The sequence below is a fragment of the Poeciliopsis prolifica genome, unplaced genomic scaffold (genome assembly GCF_027474105.1).
Source record: "Poeciliopsis prolifica strain line A6 unplaced genomic scaffold, Auburn_PproV2 SCAFFOLD004, whole genome shotgun sequence".
Taxonomy (NCBI): domain Eukaryota; kingdom Metazoa; phylum Chordata; class Actinopteri; order Cyprinodontiformes; family Poeciliidae; genus Poeciliopsis; species Poeciliopsis prolifica.
In genome coordinates this window covers 15,721,866-15,735,340 of record NW_026562379.1, presented here as the reverse complement: position 1 = coordinate 15,735,340, position 13,475 = coordinate 15,721,866, and the positions used below count along the sequence as shown (strand labels likewise).

Genomic DNA, 13,475 nt, shown 5'->3' with positions numbered 1-13,475 from the left:
GTTTTTCAGCTGTGGAGGCTGAAAAATCTGAGACGGCACAGAACTTGATGTTTCCAGGTGTAAGGAATGAAAACAAGGAAATGGACAAAATATTTGTTTCCAGACTTTGTTGTTCCAAAAACATGTGTTTCCTTCCTTCCTTAGTCACATTGTCTTTTAGAAAAAGTTTATTTATCAGGTTTCTGCACAAGACATTTAAATTTCCTCCTTCATTTTGTTTCCTTAATTGGTTTTCTTGTGTTTTTATTCCATCTTTTCTCTCTGTTTATTCTCATTCCTTCATTGATCTCCTAGTTTGCTTCCTTCCTTGGTCTTCATGTCTTTCCTTACTAGCTCGGTGAAGCTAATTTCCTTCATTCCTTCCCTGGTCTAATCGTGTCCTTCCTTCCTTGGTTTTCTTCATCCTCCATTGGTCTCCTAGTATCCTATACCATCTTTGGTCTCACTGTGTTCTTCTTTCTTACTTTTTCCTTCTTCCTTCCTAGTTCTTCATGTGTCCTTCACTCTGTCTTTGCTTTTCTTCCTTTATCTCCTTGTTTCTTAATTTCCTTCCTTCCTTGGTCAACTTGTTTCCTTCATCACTTCCTTGCTTCCTTTAATTTAAAAAGGACCTAAAACTACAAGGAACTCAGTAAATGTGATTCCTCATCCTTAAAGCAACCCCTGACCGCATCTCTGATGCGTATCTCTGACTTCTTGTCTCGTTTGTCGTCTCAGGTGTGAAAACCTGGCACATGATTAGCCACCTGCAGCCAGAGACGTCCTATGACATCAAAATGCAATGCTTCAACGGCGGTGGGGAGAGCGACTACAGCAACGTGATGATCTGCGAGACCAGAGGTGAGAGTTTCAGCCTCTAGCGTCGATGATGATGATGACATCATCAGCAGCAAACGCTTCTCCTCTGAAGCCGCCGCTCCTCTTCCTCCTCTCTGCAGCTCGTCAGTCTCCGGATTCGCCCAGTCAGCACCCCTTCACCCCGCCCGGCCCGCATCCTCCGGACCCCCCGACGCCGCCCGGCGGTCTGCTGTACCTGATCGTCGGCTGCGTGTTGGGAGTGATGGTGCTCATCCTGCTGTCCTTCATCGCCATGTGTCTGTGGAGGAACCGGCAGCAGAACAACATGCACAGTGAGACCAACGGCTGATTATGCAAAATTCACATTTTGCACATTTTTGTACTTCAGTTTGGGTCTCAGCTGCTTCTAAAAACTTTTTCAAAAAGCAGATTTTTGACGATAAACAGCAGATTGTGATGCTCAATTCTGATCTTTTTGTCGCTAAAATCCGATTTTTCTTTATTCTTTGAGTGTAGCGTTCTTCTTCATACTACTAAATATAATATCACAAATCAGCAGGCACTGCCCGTTACCTAGCAACCCAACCAGAGCTCCAGCAAGTTTGGTCAGCTGGTTTCACCGCCGCATGCGCTGTGCAATTGCTGCTGAAAAGACGAGTTTTGTTGTTGACTTAAAGTCCAGAAAAGGTTTATGTAATGTTCAAAGACGGTTGTATACTCGCGCCTCTGTTTACACCCATATGTGAAAATGGCTGCAAACGTCAAGCTTGGGGGCGTGGCCAACAGCAGACGCCCGGAAACGGCTCACTCTGAAACTGATCGGACTATAATCTCATTATCTGTGGATATTGTTGTCCAAATGAGAACGTATTTATCATGCAGCCCATAGATCTATCCAAACCTGTTCAGGGAAGCACAATAGGTCACCTTTAATAATAGTTGGCTCTGCGGCGGCTTGTGAGTCATATTCCAGTGCATGTTCTCGTCCCGAGGTGCTTGCAAAACTGCTGGCTTATGGTTGGGTACGTTCGCTCCTTGACCTTCTGGATGTGGAAACAGTTGTGTGTTTTAAAGCTTTGGAGGAAATTTGAAAAAGAGTCAGAGGTCTGCGCTTTCCGCAGCCCTTTTCCCATCATTCATTGGGCTTTGTCAGGTGAACTAAAGTTGTTCTTTTACTGTTTGGTCAGTGCGAAGAAACAAACCTTACATTTGATTATAGATTAATCAGATTGGTAAGATCAGTGTAATAAGATTCATCAATAACAACCTCGGTTGTTAAGTAACAGTGCAGTGCCTGCTGATTTGTGACGTTGCATTTCAAGTGTTTCTCAAATGGCTCATTTTTCAGACACCAACAAACATTAACTTGTTGCTAAAAAAAACAGCTAGCTTGTGTTGAGCTGTTTTTACGAGCAGCTAAGACCCAAATGGAAATGCAAAAAGTGAATTTTGCACACTAAGTCTTAATTTTAAGGTTTAAAGGGGCTAAAGCTCTCCATTTACGCCCCACCTTGCAGAGTATGACCCTCCTGGCTACCTGTACCAGCCGGCGGACCTCAACGGCCACGTGCTCGAGTATACCACTCTGTCGGCGGGCGGCGGGCGCGTGAACGGAGGCGTCAATGGAGGCGTCCACGGCGGCTACAGCAGCCAGATGTTGCCTCAGAGCTGCCATCACCTTCACCACAAATTCCCCAACGGCTTGGCGTTGCTCAACGGCTCCGGCGGCTTCGTCCCGCACGGCCACGACGGCGCCCTGCCTCACAGCCCCCACGAGTGCGAGCACCCGCACCCCCACCACCACCTGAATGTGAGTCCTCCGCTGGCGGCCGCAGCAGACGGGTCCGTCCGCTGGCTTTTTGGAGGCTAACTCAGATGTTGGTGTTGTGTTGTCAGGGGGGGAGTTTGTACACGGCTCTTCCTCAGAAAGAGACATCGGAGTGCATGAGCTGCCAGAACCTCTGCAACAACAACAGGTGGGAGGAAGTTCTTAAAGACGATGGAGATTTTCTCTTTCCTTCCCTTGTCTCCTTCATTTCTTCCAAGGTCTCCTTGTGACCTTTCACTCCACACTGTTGGTTTTTATTTTTAATGGTGGGGAAACCTTAAACTGCTGCTGTGCAAGTTCCTAAACAGGTCGTTGCTAGGCAAGTTGATTCCACCGGCCTAGCTTAGCTAAAGCCTTTGCTCTGCCTACATCCCCCAGAATGCTGTGCGGTTCTGGGTCAGAGTTCAGTGGAATTTGATGCAATATTTTAAAAATTTAATGTTGATTATTTAATCTTATTCGGTATTAAGTAACAGCATCACTAACAGAAGACATTATTGGAAATAAGTCAAGTTTTGAAAAGAAAAAGAAAAAAACTAAGAGGAAAAAAACCCATTAAAATCATAAATTGAAATCGCCCAGCTCTACGTCAGGCTTTTCCTCAGTTCTGTTATTATTGGACATGCTATGCTAGGTTAATGTCAAGATGCTTAAACTCTTTTTTTTAAAAACACCAGAATTGCATGTAGACAATTGTTGTTAGAAACAAAAACTTTACTGCTTTTAACACTCCAAGTTTGGTGTAACATTATGACTCATTGGGAGAGGAAAATATTCAAGTCACTTATTAAGAACAGCTTTTCCCTCTGGCGTTGGTCAAAGTATAATTTTCAACTGGTATCAAAAAACTTAAAACTGGTTTTGATTTGTTTGAAGAAGGTAGTTTTATGTCTTTTAGGCAAATACAAATTAAGCATGATGTTTTACAGAAGGACTTCTTTAGTTTTCTCCAACTAAGACATTTTGTACAATCATCACTTATTTTTCCAGATGACCAGCCAAGCTCAAATCCCATAGAACGTTTTCTTAAATTTAATGAGCGTCCCAACCATAAAAAGAAATTGATTTCTTTTTTTTATGGGCAACTAATGATGCTAAATCCTCCTACAAATGAAAAGTCCAAAACCCACTGGAAAACGGATTTGCGAGTTGAGATTAACAGCGAAACATGGTCAAGGGTCATTTCACTAACAAAAAGACATGTTTTTCTGCAACAGACAAAGGGAAAACCGAAGCAGATCCTACGCAGGCTGCAACATACCACGCAGTTTCTGCAGAAACTTCACCTCAACGTTCAGCGCTTTGTGTAAACGCAACTCAAATGGGGGCAACTATTGTCATTGTATTTGGCTTTGCGTTTTTTGACGATTCCTATGGACAAACCTACATTGTTTCTTTATTTGGATCGTCTCTCACGTAAACTTCAATATCTATCAAGATATATGTGACAGTGGATCCAGGGACAGCCGCCTTGGGTGACCAGATTTGCAACATTCGTTACATTTTCAGTTGGTTTGGTTGGCTTTTGAAAAACCTGTTCCCCTCCTGGACTTTGGTGGCGCTGCACCAAGAACTATTAGAGGAAATGACACAAAAACGTCTGAAGGAAAAACTGAATGTAACTTCCTTCTTCGTGAAATGTAAACAAAAATGGAGTGGCATCAGATTTTAGCGGTTGTAGGATTTCTCCATGTTTTGTTTTGTAAAAAAATATATATATAATAAAAAAAAAAAACAAGCTACTCCTGCTAGCACTAGACTCTCAAGTTTGTTTTGTATTTACCCAGAATTCCCTCGCTGTAGTTCACTTCCTGCTTTTGGAGAAGTGTTTAGTCCGCTTGACGTTCACATTAGCATTCGAATCGCCGCAGAATTCACATCAACCAAATCGACATGTAGGTTTGTAGCCGGACTAGTTTGCTGTTTTTGGTTGGCATCAGAATTTGATTACATATTCACACCTCCACAAAAAAAACGGAACTTCTAGACAAATGAACTAGTAGTAGATTAAAATGGATGAGATGAATGCGTTAGCCCAGTGTTAGCTCAGCATTAGCCCAGCGTTAGTGGGAGAAATGGCTCTTTGTCTTTTACCAAAGACAAAACAGAAATCCTGCTAAAATCTGCCACCACTCCATCAGAAGGAAGTTGCGCTCATTGCCTTCGTCAGAGGTTTTTATGTAATTTGCTTAAGTGGTTTTTGGCGCAGCGCTCCCACAGGTGAGGAGGGGAACTGATATTTTTGAAGGGTTTTGTTCATTTGAGACAGTGCAGGGAGAAAACTGAAAATGTAAGAAATATTGCAACTTTGGTCCCCAATAGAACCGAGCCTAACAGACTAACAAGTGTGAAAACACCCTGAGATACTATTGGGAGAACAATGCTCATGGAGTGGGAAGTAGGGCGGGTATGCTAGTTGACTTTGACATCCTAAACACTGATTTGCAGTTCTGTTTCTCGTTTGTCATCAAAGATGCAACATATCATAAAGTATTGAACGAACTATGGCTCCTACAGCGGCAATTAGGTGAAATCAAATTAATACTCTGAACTAAGAGGAATTGTTTAATCTTCTGTTGCATGTTAAGAAAACTGACAGAAGCCGAACAGTTTATAGATTTACATCTTGGTATAATACATATTTTATGCGACAAAAAATCTGAAATGTTCTCAATTTTTATAGAAATCGAATAAGAAATACATGACAATTTTAATTGCGCCTGCAGATGCACGTTGTTAGCATTAGCAGCTAATTGGGCCTCACTAATCCAGTAATATATAGACATACAGGAGGGCATGCCACACTTTTCAGATTTAAAACATTTGGTCTGTAACTTTCTCCACATTTCCTGATGTTTTGCAGTTTTACCGGGAAAATAAATAATCTGAAAACGCTTAAATGATGCAGAACAGTTAATCTCGGCTAAAATATTAAACATTCCTCACATTTTATAAGACGGAGCTCTCAGAATGTGCTTCTGAGGCCCAAACGGACTCGCACACACAGACTGAGATGCAGCTCCGGCCCCCTGTTTGCCTTGTTTATGTGTTTAAGAGTCTCCAGCATCACAGTTTACTCTGTGTGCATCCAGCCGGCAGACCTAATGAGCTCTGTGTTTATTTACCTCCGGCTGCTGGGGAAATGGTGGAGGCGGCGTCACAATCACATCGTGTGCCGATGAAGCGGCGTCGAGCTCGGGAACTTAGAAACCGCAATGTGTCACGGTTTGGATCCGTTCCTGATTTGTTTTGGTATTAATCCCGTCTCTCCGTCTCCGATCAGATGCTACAATAAAACCAACGGCACCGCGCCGATAATGCACCGTGTGGCGCCGTGCCACCAGGACGGGCTGGAGATGGTTCCGCTGGGCCAGGTTTCCCCGCAGTGCCGCGGGTCGGACCCCGACGCCGCCTTCCAGCCGCCAGACGGGAACAGAGGGTCCTCGCCTTCCCAGCATCGCTGCTGTCTGATCCGGAACAGTGAAAACTCTCCGGGGGACAGCACCGGTGACTTGATTATTATTATTATTATTTTAAACCATATTTGTTCAAATTCAATAATATTTTAATGATCCTGAATAAAATTATGTCCATCTGGGTTCGGATTAATTAAGAAATTTAATTTGAATCAGGAACTATAAAGTAGAGATGCACCGATCCAATATTAATATCTGTATCGATCCGATATTGGAAAAAATATTCTAGACCTGTATCTGTGACAATAGGCAGATCTAGTCTTTCTAATTCTAGGCTTTATTATTTATTTTACATTTTATGCAGAATTCCTCATTGTACTTTCTAAACCATTTGACATGTTTGACCGATGGGAACATTTTTTCTCAGTTTTTCCTTATTATTTGTTTAGGTTGGCTGTTACATTTCTAATTGCACTTTGGTCTGTCATGGCGAGGCATCCCAGAAGTTATCGCGATAAACGATAACATTGAAACACTTTTCAAATAACATAATGGTAATGAAGGCATAATAATGCAGGAACACATTCTCAAAGATAAATAAACTTTAAATCCTACTGAGCATCTAACACTGGAACTGGACGACATTTTAAATATCCAAAATAAATCAATGAAACAACCAATGAAGTTAATTATGAAGTCTGTAAACAAAATTATCCTTCAAGTACAATGGCTGAATACTTTGTCCACAGCTAATGCTAACACACTGCATTCACGTTTGTTGTGAAGGGTGTAAATACTTGTCACTGCTGTCTTAAAGGGGAAGTAAGTCTTTTCCTTGCTCTTTGTGCCGTGTTGTAGTGCAATAAAGTAACTATTTTACCTCCAGTTGGTATAAAATTGTTGTATATGTCAAATATCACTTAAAAGAAAATTTCCTTCCTGATTTAACTCCTTGAAATTGGGCGTCTGTCTCTTTAAAAACTCCTGCTCTCTCTGAAGAAGTCATCCCAACATGGCTCCTCTATTAACCCTTTCACAACGTTGCTAGCAGCATTTCAGTGAGAAGTAGCTCCAATAATGAGAGGCAGGGTTCCACTAATTGCTGCTGGCTAGTCTGAAGGAGCTGAGTGGGTCTGGTTGCCATGGAGATTAAAGAATGTCTCGCACATGCAGGAAAGAATCAAATTTTTGTTTCAGATGAGGGAATAACGTTATAACATGAAGTAAAGCGCAAAAGAAGTTGATTTTTCTTTTTTGTGATGCCGCCCCTTTAAGAGCGAGAAGGCTCTCATAGTTCAGCAGTGAACTGTCACCACTGCGGTTTTATATCAGCATTTCTCATGTTTGCAGACAAACTTTGCAGCAAAGCCACAAATTGCACCATGAGCTTCTCCAGAATCCGTCCTCTTTTCTCCTTCCTTTAGTGCAAGCAGAACAAACATCACAGAAAGTTCTATAAAGTAAGAGAAAGTATAACAGCAACAACAGAGTTCAGTTTGTTTTTTTGTTCAAAACAAAAAAACAAACTGAACATAATCAAATGGTGTGACAAGAAAAACAATTACATTTTTTCCTTTAATCTTTGCAGTTATTTTTTTGATTTGCTTCTTGTTTTTTTTTTTGAAGTAGAAACTGAGAAGCCGTCTCACCTCTTTCTGTTTCCGTGGTTTCTGCAGCGGAGGACGAGCCGGAGGACAGCGTGGAGACGGAGGAGCAGGTGGTGTCCTCCTGGGACGGGCTGGGCCTGCCGGACCTGGACTGCGACGAGAAGCCCGGCTGGATCTCCAGCAGGAGCCTGGTGGGAGAGCTGATCCCGGCCGGCCCACAGGAGGCCTGAGCCCGACCGGCGGGAACACCGGGAGGAACCAGAGACACTACATGTGACGGTGAAACGGGACTGAGACAAAATGGACCTTAAGGAATGAAAAGACTCAGAGATGGAAACGAAACAAAAACTCCTAATCCCACTGGAGGGAAAACCCATGAAACATCAAGAACTCTTTAGAAGACTTATTTATTTTTTGTAGTAGTAAAATATTATTTCATATGAATGTATCTGTTTAAAAGAAAAAAGTTTGCCTTTTATATTATTTATGCCTTTTGGATGAGAAATACTTTTTATTTTTGTTGTTTTGTGGAGATTAGCGATTGTTTGTGTAAAGTTTTGCAATAATATAAAAAGAAGATATGGGAGACAAACGTCCATCTTCTCAGAATGTCCTTCTGTCCCCGGCCTCGGTCCAGGCCTTTGATATGGTGACCTTTGAACTCCGGGAACACTCCCTTCTTTGTTCGAATCCGCCCGGCTGTGGCGCGCTTCACTGGATATTCCATAGCTCAACACTTTCTGCAAAACGCACGGCGGCTTTGAGAGCAGCGCTGACCTTTTGACCCCAATCTGTTGCGGAAGTGAAGCGGTTGCGCTAACTGTGAAGCCCGATGTCTGATGCGAATCTGGAGTCTGATGCGAATCTGGAGTTTTACAGGATGTAATCTCTGGCAAATCTGCACCCAGTGGATGGAAAGACTGCAAATTAAACAAAAAGATTTTACAGAAGAGGATTACTGAGAATATGATTTAATCTCAGTAATCTGGCTTCCACTGTCCAAATTCTCCCTTTCAATCTCTAAATTTTGACCCCCACAAATTCTGACTTTCAGTCTTACAACTTCAATACAGTTCAAAAATACTTTATTGATCCCAAAGGGAAGTTAAATGTTGAAATTTCCCTCTGATTCGCCCTTATCAGAGCGAATCAGAAGAAGCCTCTGACTGAACACTCTTTTCCCAAGAAGCAGGGTCGTCCATGATTTTATGGAGAATCCTTAAAAATGATCACATCAAGAGGCTTGCTAGAGAAAGGGAGGGAGCAAGTTCAGAATTTTGACCTTTTTAGAATTCTAATTTTTAATCGTAGCATTCTATCTTTCATTTGAGTATTTTGACTTTTTTTTATTTATTTTGGCCAGAATTCAGATTTTTTAAATCTCAGTATTTGGATCTTTTTCCTATCAGAAATCTGATGTCTGACTTTAAACTTAAAGTTAAAATTTCACCTCATTTTTAATTTGAGAATTCAGAGATTGTCCCCAAGAATTTATTTCCAGTATTCTCACTTTTTCCAGCTAGAATATTTTCAGTATTTTGTCTTTTTTCACCAGCATATTTTATATATATTATATATATATATATTTATATATATATATATATATATATATATATATATATATATATATATATATATATATATATATATATATATTTACTTTAAAACGTAATGGTGGTTTGAGTAAAAATGATGCGTAAATCTGCTGGTTTTTTCCACCAGTTTTGTTCCATGGGTTGTGAATGTTTATTTTGCAGATGCTGTAAACAAACCCAGTCTGCTACAGCAGCTCCACTCCCATTGTCAAACAAGGCCGTGGCAGCATGATGGTAGGTAACCAGTGACCTTTAAAAACTTGATTTTCTGCCTGCAGTGTGACGCCAGACCTCGCTGTGCTTCACTGAGAACGACCGCGGTTCGGGCTTTCCAAACGCTCGGAGCCTGTTTGCCCCGGTTCGGTGCCAGACCCGGCTCGCCTGGCATCCTCTCCCCTCAGTCATGGTTCATGTTCCTGGACCGAGTCGGCGCTGCGGCGCGGCCTCTACCGGCTGTTTCTTTCAGATGTGATGGCGGCGCCATTACTGCTGGCAGGAGGGGAAAAAACACTTTTCTTTCCCAGGATTCAGCTCTGAAATGTTTTTACGGTTTCAGCCTTCAGTGACCCAAATCGAATCGCGAACCTGTATCGGATCTTTTCGACGCGTTTACGTCATTCTCACTCGACGAACGTCACTATTCTGCGTCCTGATATGCGGAAGCGGGAAGAAAAACAGTCATAACGCGGGTTAAATTGTTCATGTGCTGGAAAACAACTTTAGAATCGTAAGCTAGGCTTCTTGTTTACTTCCGCAAACACTGGGCACGCTCGCGACGTGTGACGTTGTTGCGCCCTCTACTGCGCATGCGAGACTAATGTAGATCGTTTGCTTTCACACAGGCATTTTTTTTTAGTATTTATTGATTTAAACCTGTACAATCAACACCAAAAAAGGTACCACAGCGTGTACATTATGTTTCTACTCTTCTTCGTTTTCCTTTTTTAACAGAGAACAAATAAATCCCAAAATGTATCACATAAGCCACTTTGTGGTTCACTTAGGCAATTACAAAAAAATATTAATATAAACGTATCCAGTCAACATAAAAAAATTACCATAACATATTATGTATATGTTCAAACTACATTTTTGCTGACAAACAAGAACAAAAGAAATTCAATTGAAAACTTAGCAGGGCAAATTTTCAAGCATTTTTTGACTTCACAAAAAATAATGATAAATTTTACTAATTCTTTCACTGTAAATAGTTAGGGATGCTTTTAAAGAAGTGACGTTTGTGTATGTAATGTTTGACTAACGAGAGAACATTATTTATACTATTTTCAATGCTGTGATCACGACATAAAGACTCAAAATTTAAATCAAACAAATAACATATATTTGGAAATGTGAAAAACAACAAAAAACATCATTTTTCACACAAAATCAGATTTGCACACTAAGGTCAAAATGTAGCCAAAATTTTAAAAAGTAATGGTGGTTTGAGTTTGCTTGCAGCTTTAATTTTTATTTCAATGCAGTCGCTTTGAAAGAGGAACGAAACAAGGTGGTCAAAAATGGAGCCAGAAATGAAAGAAAAATGGTCTGGAGAAGGGAGGATGCTGAAAGATGCAGCCCGGCCCGATGAGACCGAGATAAGGCCTGAGGTTGTCTCTAAAAAGTGCCGCTTCTCCATCTCCCACATCCGTCAGTCGCCACTCTGCCTCAGCCCTGCATGCCCCCCTCCACCCACACGGCTACACCCCTTCATTAAGAAGCCCAAAGGAACAAGAAAACTCATTGTTTGGACAGGAATTTTGCCCCCTTGTGCTGCATATCCAACCTGTTAACACCAGTACGCCCACCATTCTCTTCCCAGCATGCCCTGAATGAATGAATGAATGAATGAATGAATGAATGAATCCACTAGTCTGTTTCGAGATTTAATGTTTTTAATTTCCTTGTCATATCCCAAACCACAAAAAACATGTTGCTTGGATAAAAGCCAACAGCCCTAAAAATCATAGGGCTGAATTGATGAGTCATGATTAATTGATTGTTGAAATAGTCAATTAATTTAGTGATCATTAGTGATTCATTGTTGACAATAGTTTATTTATAAAAAGGTAATTTGCTGAAAGACCAGTCACAGCAGTAATTAAGTCAAAAGTGTGCAAAAACAGTTAGACATTTTGTCACAGATTTTTAAAAATCCTCTTAGTTTTATTAAATTTATGACATTTAAATTAGGACAGAAAATTATTAATTGATAATTGAAATAATTGTCATCTAATTTAGAAATTGATTAAATGTTAGCTGAAGTTACAGAATCAGAAAAATTACATTTGATAAAAGAACAACAGACTTGTTAGTCATCCTTTGCGAACCTGTTATTAACTGGTTAATCCAAAAGATAATCAGCAGATTAATACAGATTATTAACGTTAAGTGAAGCAGAAAAGGCTGAACTTTTCTCAAACTATTTAATTTTTAGCTGCCACATTTTACAAAGCATGCCAGGTTTTTGCATTTTAGGCAATAAAATGTTTATTTTCTAACTTTAAATAAGAATTCAATTATTTATTTTCATCTTTTTATGTATTTCTTCCATTGCATGGAAAAGGCTTAATTGAAATATCTGCAGAATGTGATAATTATCCAATTAATCGTCACAATTATTGTGCATAATCAGGCTGATTGAACGATGCATAAAGGTGTCTCCTGTAAATCCAGTGACCTCCCGTTTCAAACTTTCTGTATTTAAGTGTTACAATTCAGAAAGTGATCAACTTTAAACCATTATTTTAATAAATCCGGATGACTCTGGTTTGGAGCTAATGAAAAGGCAACATTCAAATCCTAAATAAATATTAAAAAAAAAAAACTAAAGACTTTTTATTTTTTTCCATTTATTTATTCACAGTTTGTTTATTTAAAACACACTAATTGCTCAGAAAAACATTTGTGTTGTGTGCAAAGATTTCTGAATTTGGTTTCTCCAGATTAAATTTTAACCTCAATGAGTGTTGCAACATACAGACTAACGCACTCAAACTCATAAAATACAGACACTGCAGAGGAAAAAAAAAAACAAACACTAATGAGCCGAATGTATGTGTGGAAAACAACAGTCTTGTCCAATGAATCCACCGTCCAGGTGGTTTCAATAGCCAGGACTGGGAAAAGCTTTGAAATTGAAACCACAACCTGCATGTCTGCAGGAGACAATAGTGCAGTCTTCACTGATCAAAGCACGTCAGTCTGCATCAAGTTTCAGCTGGGAGGACGTTTAACACAAGTCTTTCTTAACTCTACAAAGCCAGACTCATATTTTCCATTATTTAGCTGCTTTCAACAGATGTGTAAACATCCAGGAAGGAGGCATAAAAACTGTATTCAGAGATTAATTAAAGTGATTGCTTTAAAGGAAAACTTGGTCGATTGTCACCACACCCTAAAACTTAAATTCTGGCTCCGTTTAATGTTTCTTCGGATAGTTCAAGTTAAAAAAAAACAAACAAAACACACAGCTCAAGAGAAGCTATGTGTCTTCATTGTGTTTTGGTTTGAAGTGTTTTTGGTGCTTGTTTGTCTTTTCATGCAGCACTGGGGAGATTCCCAGACTTGAACATTGATTTAGACGATTTATGATCTCTTCTAACTGAAGCTGAAACAAATTTGAGTCTCTACTTTGTTCAGTTTATGTGAATTAACTGCAGATTCAACTGCAGACACGTTGCAGCGTGACGTCCAAACTGCTAGCATGATGACTAGCATTGGTTTTAGCTGTCAAGTTATCAACATAACGCACTAAATCTTTAATATACGCTTGATCTATATACAAGAGTAATGGAGGTAGAGCTTTGCTACTAATAGTCAACACTACAACAACTAAATGAGGTTTAATTACAAACAAAGGCGAGTTGGAGGGAAATATTTCCGGCATGCTAGCATGACTTTGACAACTTTAACATATAGATGTGCTGTGGAATTCTGTTTCAGTTAGAAAACATAATTTAAAAGGCGACATAAACACCAATTTTCTAACAGGTCATCAGTTGAGCACATGTTTAAATTAGCTCATGAACCACTGCAGCGTTAGCCTAGCTAGCAATGCGCTAGCTGCTCAGAGATCGCTTGTTAATAATCGCAGAATAAGCATCAAGCCTGAAAACGTAAAACTGAAACAAACTGAGTGATCTGCTCTTTGTCTGGGAAATGTCTGAGTGTTTTTTTGGTGTTGAGCACTGATTGATTAGATCTTTGCAGAATTTCTGCAAGCTACGTG

The 13,475-nt window shown here is 40.1% G+C and overlaps 1 protein-coding gene across 1 annotated transcript in view; it reads left to right on the top strand.

Moving 5' to 3' along the window:
- The window catches only part of cdon (cell adhesion associated, oncogene regulated), an 88,362-nt gene extending 80,117 nt beyond the window's left edge, over positions 1–8,245 (top strand). The window contains exons 17-22 of the mRNA XM_055028570.1: positions 718–840; positions 939–1,130; positions 2,316–2,608; positions 2,695–2,774; positions 5,910–6,133; positions 7,719–8,245. Of these exons, the coding sequence (XP_054884545.1) occupies positions 718–840; positions 939–1,130; positions 2,316–2,608; positions 2,695–2,774; positions 5,910–6,133; positions 7,719–7,879 (1,073 nt within the window). The 3' untranslated portion in view covers positions 7,880–8,245. The remainder of the gene's footprint in view (positions 1–717; positions 841–938; positions 1,131–2,315; positions 2,609–2,694; positions 2,775–5,909; positions 6,134–7,718) is intronic.
- Positions 8,246–13,475: the final 5,230 nt, after the last annotated feature.